Genomic DNA, 16339 nt, shown 5'->3' with positions numbered 1-16339 from the left:
CCCCTAACCTCTTTGTGATACCTGTGCTTTTTGGATATCTATGAAACCTTCCTTCAGATTTTACTGTATGTCCTAGTACATCCCATCTTACATTTAGCTCCTTCTCGCCACCCCCTACTACATTTAAAGTTGCCCCTTTCCCCTCAAATCATTATACTACTGACACGGTTATATTAAGACCATCACAGGGCTAAAATTTCAATGAGTAGTTAAACTGACTAAGTCCAAAATCTAAATTGTACTAAAAACAATAGTAAGAATCAAATATAGTTGACATACATTACCAAAAACAATGACTATAGGGAAAAATAAATACAACTGGGATAATCATGAAAAGCAGTACATGAGTGATGTAAACAATTGAAAATCAAAGATCTAATAATAATATTCACATTTAATTCTGTTCCTACTGAGTACCTGTTTCAGTTCAAAACAATACACTTTCTTGTAAAATTGTGTTTTGCATTTACTATCAACAAAGGCCAGGTCACTAGGAAAAGCAGGAACTGATCTGTTTAACTCACATGCAATTGTATATAACATGTTCAAGACTAAGCAGCTCCTGTGACCTAAAAATATTATTATTTCTTGACTAATGCCTTTATCTAAGGCAGCTTACAACATATGAGATATACAGTAACTGAATAAATTGAATTTGTTTTTCCAATTGGAGCCCATGGAAGTAAAATGACATGCTCACTGATCCAAAGTCCTAACCACTACACCACACTGTCTGCAAATAACATTAGACTTTGGTAAAAACACTAAAAGTAATATACTGTATACAGAAAATTACTTAGTTACATGGTGATTCTGATACATCCGATAAAGTGATGGCATCACAATTAAGGTACACTGCATTACAGAATATAGAGGCAAAGCCAGAGGTAAGCAATGTAGGCAGTGAGCATGTAAGTGTGTTTAAGCCAAAAGAGAAAACATAAATTTCAACACTAAACTGTCTCTCTTCTGATTACCAAAATAAGTTAGGTGTAACTAAACATTCAGAACAGGCCTAGGTTACAAGTGTTTTTTTGATGTTCTGTGGGAAAAGTCCTATACATTTATGTATTTTTTTTAATGAAGTACAGTAAAACTCCAGAATGAGTCTTTCAATAGATAAGTGGGTAAGGTTATAAATGCCACTTTCTCACTAACTCCAGATAATAGAAAGGAATTGACAGGCTGCCTGCAGAAGTTTTTTGCTTCATTAGAATAGTTCTTGTTGATTTTGAATATTCTTATTATTTTAAAAATAGCCGAAGCCCGCCGTAGCATACGGCGGTTTAAGAATAGGAACGGAAAACAGTGAGAAAGGAATTCAGAAATCAAGAAGAAATAAATACTTCTTGAAAGACGCAGTGTGCATGTAGAATTTCCAGCCAAGCAGGATTACATGTGAAAGTGATAAATAAATCAGGCTTTCCGAATTTACGTACTATGGCCATAGCATCCTGATAGTTTTGTTGCGTGTATCTTGGACTTCCTGGAAATGTGGACAGTAATATGATCATTTTGCCTACACGTACGTTGTTATTTTCAGCGTTTGCTTGCAGTGCGTCTGATAGTTCCACGCGCAGATCTTGTTGATGTAATCTGAGATAGTTGAGACGCGCCCTCTGTTTTAACATACGCATCTACAACGTACTGTTGGAATAGTTTGCCGCTGGAGGGCAAAATACTAAATGTATTCCTCATTGCTAATCTGTACACGTAAAATTGGCATTGAGTAAGCCTTATTCGCTTGAAGGTTCTTTTATCGGGAACATGTAAATCTTTGTGCCAGCCAATGTCTCCATAAGGGAATAAAAGTGGGTAAACCATAGGATCGCAATTCATATTGAGCATGGAAATCTATTTACAGGAGTTGCCTATGGGATAGATGCAAATGTCCCTTTCGGCAGGCGTTTCGCCATCTTCTCCAACAAAAATCGCTGCAACATCGGTGTGACATGTCGGGGCATTGTATTGTCATAAATCCTGCCTAGGGTTTTCCTTGAAAACCATTCGTACAAATGCTGTTGGATTGAACTGAGCAATTTCATGCATGTGTTTGTATGATTTAGCGAAGGGGTTGATGGTTCTTAGCATGGAATCTAGCTGGAGAAGTACATTTTCACTGCATGCAGAGTTTGCTTTATTTTGTACTTCAGTAGCTTGCGCTGTGTCAAAAACATACAACTGTCCATATCCTGGAGAGGTAGAAATGTTAGCGTATAGTGGACAGATTTGGTGATAAATTTGCCTGTGTATTTTTAAACAGTACGGTCTGTGGCCAGGAGGTTGAGTTATCTATGCACCCATGGAAGCAAACGCTAGAGAAGAGTTGTATTCTCGAATGTGTTCACAATAAATTTTTAGCTTCTGATGTTTGCTGTGTAAGAAGCTGTTGTAAAGACACAGGTGGCTCCCGCAAAGGTGGTAAAGCTACTTTACCGTTGTGGCAGCACCTCGAGTACTTGTTGGATGTATTACGCTCAGCAGGCCAGTATAGTGCATGACATGGAAGAGGACAAATAGGAATCGAGATATGCCGTGTCGTCTGAGTGTGGGCGGGACCTGTTTTGAAGTGGAAGCAGGACGAACCAGAAGAGAAATACAGTATATATAAGAGATTTTTCCTTCATATTGTCATACACTATACACAATGGCTGTTATTTTCAAGAAATGAAGATTGTCCAAAAATGCTTCGCAGGTTTTTTTGTCTCCCAAGACCATTTCAGACAGACTTTGGCTGACAATATTTCCTTCACAACTTCTATCTTGACAATAACTTTCAAGTACACCGACTAACTGGCTAATGTCCTCTTTACATGCATGGTGCCGGTTTGGGGAAAGAGTATTACCTTGTCTACTCTCAGCAATCAATATTATCTGGTAAGCTTATACCAGCTTACCCCATTCTCATTTGTCCTTGAGGATGAACTAAAATGTTGTGTATTGCTGTGGGAGACCACGGAAAAGGAAATTGTGCATATCAAGCTGGCCTATATTTTCCAGCAAGTCCATTGTGCCTAGGCTTTATTGTTCTACCTTTTCCTCAACATTTTTTTTTTTTTTTTCTCATTTTACACTATGGCATGAACCTTAGGTTAATCTGGGCCATTTTTAAGAAAGTTTATCCCCTAATATTTCAACCATTATTTATTCCAGTTAAACTACCTTATAGTGTTTCCATTTGATATTGGCATTACGTTTTTGTAGGTCATGGCACATATGTGTATAATTTTTCTTTTCATCACCAACTTCAGATAATTGTTTTGTGTGTTCAGTACTTGAAGCATCCTCAGTCCCCAAAATTAAATCCAGATAAAAGTCCCATACCCTACGGTCTTATATATGTATTTGTGACTGTTCATTTTCTGGCTCTCTTGTATTTTTATAGCTTTAAGGGCTGGTTTATACTTCACGCTCAGAATGTGTACACGCGCACATCATTGCTGCCATGCGTTCCCAGGGTTCATTTGATGCAACCTCTGAGCATGTCCTCAGAAATTAGTTGCAGTACCAGCAAAAAGTCAGGGGGGCGCAGTGTGATCAAGTTGGAACATGACGTTAAGAGTCTCCATTTACTATCTACGTGTGAGATTAAGCCACTTTGCGGATCCTACAGGATCAATGTGCGTGCTTCGATGTTTGATGAATGTTTCTATTTGGTGAAGCAAAATGCCGACAAACAAACGCATTCGTGGTGCTTTTATATTCAAGCGTTGCAAATTCCCCAACATAATGACACAATACATTTTAACAGTCTCACATACCATCTTCTATGTTTTGTTTTTTTTTTGACCCTTCACAACAGCATCAGAATGTACGGCAGTGTATTTGAGCCACAGAGAAAAAAATTAAGGACAGTTAAAAGGTCTATTTTGTGATTAAAGTAGAAATTTCTGATTTAATCACGAAATGTCCAATTTAATTTTGTAGTTTATCATTAAAGTAGACCATCATAAACATCATCTTAAAACCAACCCAGCTGTTAATCACTATGTGCTTCTGGGTCTTCCTCCTGAACTGATAACAGCAGCAAGCAGCAATCGCCACACAGAACACATTCAATTTATGATATTCCAGCTCTCTGCACATTTAGAATCCTTAGATTTATACTTGATATCACTTTCATGATGAAATGCATTAAAGTATGTATGTAACATTTTACAGATAAGTTGTTAACTTCATTTAAATAATGAATACGGTTAATAATTACACATGTGGGGGCAGCATGGTGGCAGTGCAGTACAACTGCTTCCTCGCAGGGAGTCACGTCCCTGGTGTTCCCTGCCTGGAGTTTGCATGTTTTCCTGGTCGGTTTCCACAATGTGCTCTGGTTTCCTTCCAAAGACATGAAGGTTTGGGGATTGGTGAATCAAAAATGACACTAGTGTATACAGTATGTGTGTTTGTATTCACCTGAGCTGATGCCCCATCTGGGGATTGTTTCTGTCTTGTGCCTGATGCTTGCTGGAATGGGTGTGTCCCTGAACTGAGGGAAGCTGAATGTTTTCTCACCATGATGAAATCTCGCACTGCCACCTTTATAGCGTTGTATAAACAGTACAACGCTTGGGTAGAAGTAGTATTCGCTGGAGCACGCATCACGTCACGTGAAGTATAAACCCGGCCTTAAAATATATTCTTCTTTAATTTCCTATATTTATGTATAACTGGACTATTAACATTTCTTACATTTTACAATTTAATAATATGCTTTCTAGTAAAACATAAAAATACTATAAAAATAGATTAATGAACAAAATTCAGCTTGATCTGCAACAGAAGAATAAATGTAATACCTTGATTTCATAAGTGGATCCAGCATTTAAATTACTTAGTAGATATTCTGGACTACTAGAATAGGACAAAACTTCTTTAAAAGATGTTTCAGGCCATGGGCAAACTTCCCTGAAGTGAATCACGTGGGATATTATTTCGCCATTTAAAAACTGTGATGGTGTCCAAGAAAACAAAATAGCCGTACTTCCAACTCCTTCTCCTTCAACATTTAAAGGTTGACTGGGAGCTTTAAAAGAAAGAAAAAAATAACATTAGAGGAAAAGTGATGAGATAGATCTGACAAGATTTTGAGATATTTGACTATCCATCCATTTTTCAACACACCATATCACATTTAGAGTTTGAGAGGTTACTCTGGGTGACATGAGATGTTATCATTAATTAATCTAATATGAACCTGTATTCAGCCAGTGATTGTACCTAACTATGCAAGTATAAGGTTTTGTGTTTAAGTTGATGAATTATAAATCACAAGATTTTAGGTGGAATGCCTACAAGAGACTCACTGCGTGATCTAATTGTTTTAAAAAATTGTACTACATTTGTTATTAAACTTGGTGAGAAGCATACTACTTTAAAGTACCACTGTGTATACAATATAGCTTTGTTTTCATTAATTTGTTTAATCTTAGTAGAAGATTTGAAACATCAGACAAACATAGGAATTTACATAGTAGTTTAAAACAAAGCCCTAAATAATTCATTATTCACTTTTGCAATAAAATGAAACACTTTCCAATTCAAAATACATAAAACAATCCAAATGGTACTAGTTTTTATGCAAACTCTTCTCAAGTTTTTGGACAATTTGTGTGCCTTTTCTGACTTTTTTTAAACTTTTAACATATGTATTTTTTTTTTATTTGCCTGCTGGTGCTCACAACATTACAGGCTATTAACAATGCCTGCAGAGGCTGCCATTGCCAAAGCTTGAATGAAATAGAGTATTTAGTCATTTTATAATAAAGGTCAATCATACTGGCCTCACTTGATTAGTATACTAAATAAAAATAAAAAAATCTGCTGCTGATATGTTTTGTTTTGTTTTGCTCAAAGAGCATCACAATGCAAGTTTGGTGGGTTAGCTTTTCCATGATCTCCTGTTGAGCACTGCAGTCACTCTAGTTTTCTTGAGATGTGTTTTCTCCATCTCTGCTGCATAAAATTAAAAAAGTGGTTGAGTGCACTAAAATAATGCAATTTCTATGATTCTTTTTTTCTATGCAGATGAACTGTAATAACTTCTTTCATCATGACAGGTCTATAATGTTCATCATTTGTGCCTACAATAAAAATGTTTGCTTAGCTAAATCCTGTTTTTTCCCTTTTTCAGCATTTGCACACAGATGAGTTTATTTTTTTCACATGGCACACACTACACTGTGACAATTCAGAGTCAAAAATCAGCTTAACATAAATGTGCTATGCACATATACAAGATAGCTGAATTAAAATCATGCTTCCCTGAAGCATAAACAAAAGGAACTAACAGCTCACGATGTTCACTACATTTAAGTGAATTCAGTCAATAAGCTGGCATAGTCACAAGTGCTCTTTCTTAAATATAAATTATTACAGTAGATTCTGCAAGAATGTCTGCCGTTATGGCGTAAGACAAAAATATCATTATCTGACCATTAATTAAGTCAGTACTTCATTCCAAAATTAAAAATGTCTAGCAATTCATTCACACTATTTAAATCTATAGCAAATCAGAATTTACAGATTTGATCATGAGAAAGAGAGATAGGGAAAGAGAGAGAGAGACAGAGACAGAGAGAGAGGTTGGTTTTAATTGACTAAATAATATGTGATTAATAAATGTTTGAAACTGAAAAATTGTATGACAATTTTAATTGAAGGGCTGCACTATGTAAAACAGATGTTTGCTTTATCTGAAAAGTGTTTGTGTGTATGTGCACGTATTTGAAACAAAAGGAAGTGTTCTCCAGCTAGCATATGTAAAGAAACATTATAGTTCAGTGATAGTCAAGCTCATGATATAGAAAGTGAGAGCTGACAAGCAGAATGAGTTGAAAATTCAGATATTCTTTTATTAATATTTCAGATTTTGCAATGTATGTGTAGAATAATGCATGCCACAGGATGCACTTCTCCTAAACTTGCTACTTCATTAACAAAGTCTGAAGCTACTTCATTAACAAAGTCTGAATCTAAATATGCTGGCATTCATGATTATATGTTAGGAAAAAAATTAAGCAGTTTTAGTAGGTGAAAAAGGTGAAAGATCAATAAAATTGTGTCAACTCTAAACTAAGAATGTTTGAATTTCAGTTTCATTGCATTTCCTCAGAATTTAGATGTTATCTTTAACAGTAACCTTTCATTAAGAGAGTAGGTGTCTACATAAAAATACATGAAAGAGACATAAAAATAAATGAAAATGAAGACCTAAAGATAAGTAAATGAGCTGAAGTATGCAACCCCACATTGAGTATTAAAAGTAGTGTTGAAGGAAGAAGCTTTGATTTGGGCAAGAAATACTGATATTTTGAAAATAAAATGCTTAAAATCATAGGAGAAAATTACAAGCTCATTTACTACATGAAGGCATCATTTTTAAAAATGGTGAGTTTATTTGTTCCACATTATATGATAACAAAGATATCTCTCACCAATGGACAATGGTAAATAGAACCTTATTTGATGTAAAAGGGACTGATAAACTTCTCAGACCTGTAGGGGAGTGAATTACAGTACCAGCAAGGCAGGAAATTAAAAAGGCAAATAATAATGAACATGTAAACTATTTCCACATTTCATAGAAACTGGAAGATCACACTGTTGATTCTGGTCTCAAAGTTGTGTAGTAGTCCAAAGAACATAAGACATTTGTCAAATGAGAGGAGACCATTCAGTCCATCAAACTTTCTTGTTTTGTTAAAATACCAAAGTTGTCCCAATATATAAAACAGGGAGTCTAGCACTACAAGCAGAAAATATCAAAGGCACAAACAAGAGAATCAAGATGTGTTGGATTGCAAAACGTTATGCAGTTAAAAGTAATAATCCTAGTTAAGCACAAAGAAATCACCAATACCCAAAATTCTAAAATGAGTGGGAACTGGAATGCTATATGAATGTATGCTATTTTCACAGCTGATATAGTGGGGGTGAAAGCATTGATTTGGGCAAATTTAATTGTCCCATGATAATTTCAAAACTATTTCATTATTTTAGAACATACCACATAAGTACAAGCAAGACTTATAAATAAAAGAATATTAACCTGATCTAGTAATTGGCAATCCCGAAAGGAATCTGTGTAACATATCCAGTGAAGATCAGATTGCAATGGCCAGAACATAAGTGAGACAGCTAATAGGTTGTGAGAGAGAATAACACTGAATTGTGAGTCGGTTTACACCTCACAGTCAGTGAGTAGACATATAATGAATTCTTTACCAAGGTCCTTCTGCAATAACAAAATACAAAATTATTATCTATTTAGATTGTCAAGTTAATTTCCATATTAAGTGAACCTTAACTGAACCAGGGCGGAGTGGTGGCTTTGAGGCTAGGGATCTGCACTGGCAATTGGAAAGTTGCCGGTTCAAATCCTGTAAATGCCAATAGGGACTGTGCTGTGTTGGGCCCTTGAGCAAGGCTCTTAACCTGCAATTGCTGAGTGCTTTGAGTAATGAAAAAAGCACTATATAAATGCAAAGAATTATTATTAATCTGAGTTAAGTCTACATTATGCAACAACATTCTGGTCTAATGCCAAACATTAGTGGATAAAGTCATCTTATATGAGTGTACCAGTTTTCATATAAGTTTATATGGCAACTTTTTGCCATTAATTTAACATATCTGCAATCTAATGACAGACAGAATAAAAGGTTATTCTGTTTAAAACTAAAATCTGAGTACTTCTCTCCAGTTTTGACGTCACTACACTGGTTACCTGTGCTATTGACTTTAAAATACTACTTATGGTTTACAAAGCCTTAAATAATCTTGCTCCATCCTATATTTCGGAATGCCTCTCACTTTACACTCCAAATCATTACCTTAGATCTTCAAATGAGTGTCTGCTTATAATTCCAAGAGCTAAACTTAAAAGAAGTGGTGAGGCAGCCTTCTGCTGTTATGCACCTAAAATCTGGAATAGCTTACCAATAGAAATTCGTCAGGCTAAATAATGCGGAGCATTTTTAAAAACTGCTAAAAACTCATTATTTTAATAGGGCTTTCTTATAGCTTCATTTTAGTATAACCCTGATATTCTGTATATGCATTTAATTATCATTTTTATCATGGCTCCGCGATCCGTACTCCGGTCCTCAATCTGCGCCATCACCACCTGATCAAAGTACCATGTAGTTCCTACTTTGATGGATGGAAGGCCAGATGACCATATGACCATCATCATCTAATTCTTCCACGTGAAGTCTGAAATCAATGAGGACTGATTTATATCATTTATGTTAGGTAGAATGCCCAATTATTGTTAACTGAGGCAACCAAGAGTTTAAAATGCTCCATACTTGTGTGCTTAGGTGGGTTCTTCATTGTGATTAATTTTGATTCAAATCTAAGAAATTATTTCTTGACATTATTATATACAAATATTGTGAATAGTAGCATTTTTAAACTGACATAATTAAGTTATAAAGCTAGCTTTTTGCTTTCACTATATTTTTGTAATAATTTCTAGTACAGTTTTGGAAAAGATGGACAATCCAATAATACTGGCATATTAAATTTATTTGACATATGGTATTTATACTTTTTCCATATTTTTATTACATTACCAATAATTTCCTTTTTTCCTTTTTCACAGTGAAATGTTAGGGGGTAAATGATAGAAGAAAATGTTAAGGGGGTTGAAAAAGTAGAATTTTATAAAAAGCTATACCAAATTTTGTAGAATATTATAGTACTTTAACATGCTTTTGTTGAATAAAGGGTGTTACAGGTTTCTCCTAATTCACCAAATTAAAGGCAGCTACTGTAGTAGACTGGTCATTGAGGAAGTTATCTGGGATAATGTTAAATATAGAGAGAATCTTTTAATATATTAAAGGTCTACTGTGATAGTTTCACCTGTACCCAGATTGAAACAAGTTAATATCATTAATTTTACTTAGTGTTCAGAAGACAATAAAATAGAGCAAGCTGTTTTCCTGAGTAAGCAGAGCCAGTAAGCATCTATTGCTGATGGGAAATCTTCTCTCAATGAGGAAGATGAGGAAGAAACCAACTGAATGTTCAAAATTAACTTTTACTGAATTGCTGTTGCAGTCAATATTTAGTATATTAGGCTTTGGACTTTAAATTCTGAGGGCTGTAATTTCAAATCCCACTATTGACACTGTGTGACCATGAGCAAGTCAGTTCACCACTCTGTTCTCTAACTGAAAAAACAAAAGAAATGTAACCCATTGTATATCAAATGTTGTAAGTCACCTTGAATAAAGTTGTCAACCCAAAAAGTAAATAAAATTGTTATTGTTTACCATCAGATGGCAAACAAGTTAAATACTGTACATGCTTACATGGTATTTAACATTTAACACTATATCTAAAAGAACTAAGTTGTCTGGCACTAGTGTGACCCACTGGATGAAGAGGGAAAAAAAGGCGAGGCATAGAGAAGCAACTGAAATGAAAATGAGTCCAAAAGTAGAATAAACAGTAGTTGAGGAGCGGTTTACTCCCACGTAACCAGAAATGACAGGATTTCGCTGTTAGTTTCACAAAGAAAGATTTATTATCAAGGCAACATATTCCACCTTAGGTTGTTTATCTTAGTATGTGAACATACCAAATTTTTTTTCCAATATTTCTGTTTGGTTAAGTGTAAAAGAAACACTGGTTAAATTCAATGCTAATAAAATTAAAATCCAAATATAATTATTTGGGTATCACATAAACTAGTTTATACAGAGATCATTCAGGATAATTTTATTTACATCTGTTTTACAAAAGATACTTAAAGCTGTTTTTGTAACAACATACTTTTCAAATCAGGTTTGTCAACAGGTCTTTTTGCATTTGTTTATGACATTTGCTATTGTGAGATCTGTTTGCATCAGTATACTGTATGTAAGAAACACTGGGTAGACAATAACACTGAAAAACAATTTATAATGAACAAGTCATAATAATTAAGAGTTTTAAATATCACAAATTACTCATCTTTTAATCTCTCTTTCATAACTATTATTAACTTTCATAACTATTATTATAACTACTTCCTTAGAAGGCTGGCGTCCTTCAACATCTGCAATAAGATGCTGCAGATGTTCTATCAGACGGTTGTGGCGAGTGCCCTCTTCTACGCGGTGGTGTGCTGGGGAGGCAGCATTAAGAAGAAAGACGCCTCACGCCTGGACAAACTGGTGAGGAAGGCAGGCTCTATTGTTGGCATGGAGCTAGACAGTTTGACATCTGTGGCAGAGCGACGGGCGCTCAGCAGGCTCCTATCAATTATGGCAAATCCACTGCATCCACTAAACAGTGTCATCTCTAGACAGAGGAGCAGCTTCAGCGACAGACTGCTGTCACTGTCCTGCTCCACTGACAAGACTGAGGAGATCGTTCCTCCCCCAAACTATGCGACTCTTCAATTCCACCTGGGTGGGTAAACGTTAACATTATGTAAAGTTATTGTCTGTTTTTACCTGCATTATTATCAATCTTTAATTTAATATTGTTTTTTTTGTATCAGTAAGGTGCTGCTGGAGTATGTGAATTTCCCCTTGGGATTAATAAAGTATCTATCTATCTATCTATCTATCTATCTATCTATCTATCTATCTATCTATCTATCTATCTATCTATCTATCTATCTATCTATCTATCTATCTATCTATATTTAAGAACAATATATTATTGCAGAATTCCTATAAAATATGGTCTTTGTTGTGTTGTTTTCAGGTCATATCAAACAAATGATTAGAGGTTTGTTATTGTTTCATATGGACCCGTCTATAATTATCCCTACAGCAGAACTAGTGGCTTTAACTTCAGCAATTAAGTCATGAAACATGGAGACAGCATCACAATTGTTCCTGTACAATTCAAATATGTGCTATATTTGCTTCACAGCTTTTGTTACATTTCAGTTGACCTGGAAAAGTAAACAATTATCACTATGTAGTTTTTCCTCATTCACTTTTAGCTATGAAATAAGCCGGGGTTCTGCACTGTCATAGTTATTGTATAAATATCATATCATTAGTGTGGTTGGCCTCATGCCTCAAAGTGGGAGCATAAGCTGGGCTATACAAATGTCTGACCAATGTCTGAATCTCTGAAACAGTGACTCAGATTTATTGTGGAATGAACATATGTGACTCATTTTGCTGCAGGTGTAGACTAGTCACTAAGTATAGAGACAGACACATGGTTTGAAACTTGTTTCAATATTTCCTTTCTGCGAATGTAGCTAGCTCTGCTTATATGGCAGTTTCTTCATTCTCCCCCTGTCAATGTAGGGTTTTTCATAGGGTCATTTGGTATTCCTCTCACATCACAAAGACATTTAAGTTAGGTTAAATGACAATTCTACATTATTTCCATATAGAGTGTTGCTGAGTGTATGGGTGAGCTCCATTATTGTTACTCTTTACTTACCACAGACCTTGACGGTTGCTTCCTGGGAATTTGGATTGGATATGCAGGTAAGAAAATGGATGGATGGATAGATGTACAGTACACCTGTAGCCACATTCTTTACATTCACAGAATCCATGAAAATATTGCAGTCTTATTAGGGCTATGTATGGTATTTTAAATCATAATGCTATTATGTCTAATTAAGTCAGTTCAAGATGCTACATATTAAAACAGTTGCAACTCCCAGCTAACTGGTCACATCATTACACTCTCAACAACTGTAGGTCATATTCCATTTCCTAGTTTAGTATCTTCTGCAAACTCAATCAGCTTGTTAATTTTATTCCTACCAAAATCATCTACATATATTATTTTGCAACCACTGCAACTTGAACTACCTCTTTTTTAGTTTGATAACAACGTTCTTACATGGTGCCTTAACAAAAGTGTCTGAAAATTAAGATAAATAATATTTTATGCATCTCTGATATGCACAAGAGCTTTTGTTGCTTTTTCATTGAGTTTCAGCATATTCGTGAGACCTAATTTCCCCTGTCTAAATCCATGTTGATAGTTCACTAAAACAGTACACATACTATTGTCATATAATGCTTGTTAGTTACCTTAATAGTTGGCTTCTGTAATTTACCTGTGATGCATATTGAGCTTTTTGATATACAGTCGTTTGGATAAGTCAGATCACCTTTATATATAATGGGATCTAATAAAATAACGGTATGTGATAATAGGACAAATTACATTTTAGAGAGGATGACACCAAATGATACCCCAAAAAACAGAAGAAGAAAAGCAAAATATATGCATAAAAGCACCAGTAACATTAGATGTGCAAGCAAAGCAGGAAGGGTCACGGGAAATTACTAAAGGTTAAGGAAGTGTTGAATATTACCTAGAGTATGGGTAATGTTTTAACCTTTTCAAATGGCAGATTTTAGGTAAATGGACAAGACTGAAGTGTTTTCAGAAAGGCTAAGCAGAACCTTAGAATATTTGGTATAGTCTGTCTGTTTAAATGCAGTTTTTAATTTCAGTGAGGAAAAAAAATCAACCTTGAGCATGTGTGATAACTTCCTCTGTTTTGAAAACAAAAAAGTGTTAGCTGCTCTTTTAGTTGTAGAAAACCACGTGCTCATTTTGGATAAGAAGGGGGGAGAGATTGGCTGCCTTTAATTAGACTTTTTTTTCCCGAAACAGTTCAGTTCAAGTTAATAGTTTTGTTTTTTGTGTAGGTTTAGTTTAACTTTACTTGGTGTTGTGTTGCAAAATGGAGTGTTTTGTTTTCTTTTTCATGCATTAAGAGGAGTCACAGACATTTAAATTGAGTTTGCATTCTACATATCTGCAGAACACTTTCCATGGAGATTTGTCTATGGCAAGAAATCTTTCTTTTCACTTTCTGATTAACAATATATACAGTGGAACCTCGGTTCACGACCATAATTCATTCCAAAACTCTGGTCGTAAACCGATTTGGTCATGAACCGAAGCAATTTCCCCCATAGGATTGTATGTAAATACAATTAATCCGTTCCAGACCATATGAACTGTATGTAAATATATTTTTTTTGAAGTTTTTAAGCACAAATATAGTTAATTAAATCATAGAATGCACAGCGTAATAGTAAACTAAATGTAAAAACATTGAATAACACTGAGAAAACCTTGCACAAAAGAGAAAACTAACACTGCAATAGTTTGCGCTATAGCGCTACCAACCGCTGGCTAAAAACACTTTTCTTAATGAGTTTTAAGCACAGGGAAAAAAATGAACATTTGAAAAAATCCATAATTTAATAAACTACCAAGAAAAGTAACATTGCAACAATGCACGCTATGAACCAATCGCTGTAAACAGAAGTGAAAACAAAATCAAGCCCAGTGCATTCTTTAACTGTCTTCCTACCTTATGAGTCCAGCCCCCTCTCTTGCTTGCACTGCCTCTGTGTGTGCGTCTGTCTCTCTCTCGCGCTGCCTGTGTGTGTGGGCGCAGCTCTCTCTCTCGCACTGCCTGTGTGTGTGCATCTGTCTCTCTCTCGCGCTGCCTGTGTGTGCGCGTCTGTCTCTCTCTCTCACGCTGCCTGTGTATGTGCGTCTGTCTCTCTCTGGCGCTGCCTGTGTGTGTGCGCAGCTCTCTCGCTCTCTCTCTTGCTCGCTGCACAGGAAATGCACAGGGAGAGACTGAACATGTACAAACCGAATGGGAAACTGGCTTGTTCGTATACCGAGTGTGTGGTCTTGAACCGAGGCAAAAGTCTGGGATCTGTAATCTGGAACTGAATTGAGACTGCATGAAGACTGCATGAACCCATCAAGGTTGCATAATTCTTTGAGTTGCTTATATTTGCTGCTATTGGTTATTATGCAAATAAATACAATTTTTAAGCAAAATGTTTCTGTATGACTATTGATAATTAGCAAGCTGAATGTTATGAATGATTATTCCTTGTCTAGCTGTGGTCCCTTAAGGGCACAAAAGAAGCTTTGCAGAATCCTCTATTAGTGGCAAACTGGGCTGAAGCAAAGGAGTGAAAGTAAAAGACAGTCCCAGTCAGCTGGCAGCCTGCTATTAAACATCCCAAGGGCTGAATACATGGGGCACAGTAAAGACAGTAAGACACGTAAGAGGCTACAGATAGCAGGTTTATAGTTGGTTTTGACATTTCTTCACATCTCCAATTAAGAAAAGCACCTACAAGTTGAATGCCTTTCATGTTAGGTACACATGAATGATCTGAAACTGGGTAAATGGATAGTTTAGGTTTCTAGAAGAATATTTAAGGTTGCTACAGACAGTATTACAAAAGCCAGTAGAGGAAAAGGGAGGCAGTATAATACGCACAGAGAAAGAGTAACAACTAAAGTACAAAGAAGAGGGTACGTAACAGAAATCAGCTTACTAACAAGAGTTAAGGATATGTAAACTCAAAAGGTAGGAAACATATTAATTGGGGGTTTCATAGGTGAATCCACTTGAATATAAGGATGAGAGCTGTAAGTAAAAGAAAAATATCCTAGTCCTAGAATATTCAGTGGCAATGCTCATCTTTGACATCACCTATGGTGCCGATCTCAGCTAAACAAGACATAAAGGACATGTTTAAATTAGTGCACCCAATGAGGGGCTTGTTCACTTCTTCAAGTATATGACAATACTTTAGACTTGTAGTCAAATGTGAAGATAACCAATCACACAGCCAAAATATTTGAAGTTTTTGAAAGAATAGAAGGAGATAAAGTAATAGACTAACAGAGATAAATTAAAGGAAAATATCAGAAATGGACAAATTTATTTTCAAATCAGAATGAAATTAGAACTAGGCAAAAAGTTATCAAGTCTATCTGATTTTGTCTTACCAAAATATAAAAAACATCTTCAGCATCATTGTTCAATAAAATGAAATGGTAAGACTTGTTAATAATGATAAAGGGGAAAATAATATAAACTACAAGCTGCTGTCACTAATGGCTCCAATATAGAGAAAATTAAATTGTGATAGTGGATAACCGTCCCAAGTACCTTTCCTAACCAGTAAAAGTGAAGACATAACAGTGTTTCTAAGAACCATGTTTTAATCATTAACATAATCCTAAGACAAACCCCACTTGAGGTAGTACACCTTAAAGATAACAACAATGTATTTAATTACACACTTAGTAGTAGTAGTTTTAGTCAAGTGACAGTGCTGCAGATGATGAAGACAGAAGTGATGCCCTATCAACAATATGCAATAATCAACAAAAATTGTCTGAGACATTTTGAGATTTAATAAAACTAGTCTGATCTCTATTGCAAGAATCTTAGCATGTAACCTGATGTTTACATATATATATATATATATATATATATATATATATATATATATATATATATATATATATATATATATATATATTGTATGTATATATAAAAAATCTTGGGACGAGACGAGACTTTCTC

General features: G+C 35.3%; 1 protein-coding gene across 1 annotated transcript in view; it reads right to left on the bottom strand.

Annotated features, from left to right (window-relative positions):
- The window catches only part of ptprq (protein tyrosine phosphatase receptor type Q), a 354834-nt gene that overhangs the window by 186381 nt on the left and 152114 nt on the right, over nt 1–16339 (bottom strand). The window contains exon 20 of the mRNA XM_051930873.1: nt 4794–5020. Within this exon, the coding sequence (XP_051786833.1) occupies nt 4794–5020 (227 nt within the window). The remainder of the gene's footprint in view (nt 1–4793; nt 5021–16339) is intronic.

This window comes from Erpetoichthys calabaricus, chromosome 1 (assembly GCF_900747795.2).
Source record: "Erpetoichthys calabaricus chromosome 1, fErpCal1.3, whole genome shotgun sequence".
Classification (NCBI taxonomy): domain Eukaryota; kingdom Metazoa; phylum Chordata; class Cladistia; order Polypteriformes; family Polypteridae; genus Erpetoichthys; species Erpetoichthys calabaricus.
This window is presented reverse-complemented; position numbering and strand designations above follow the sequence as displayed.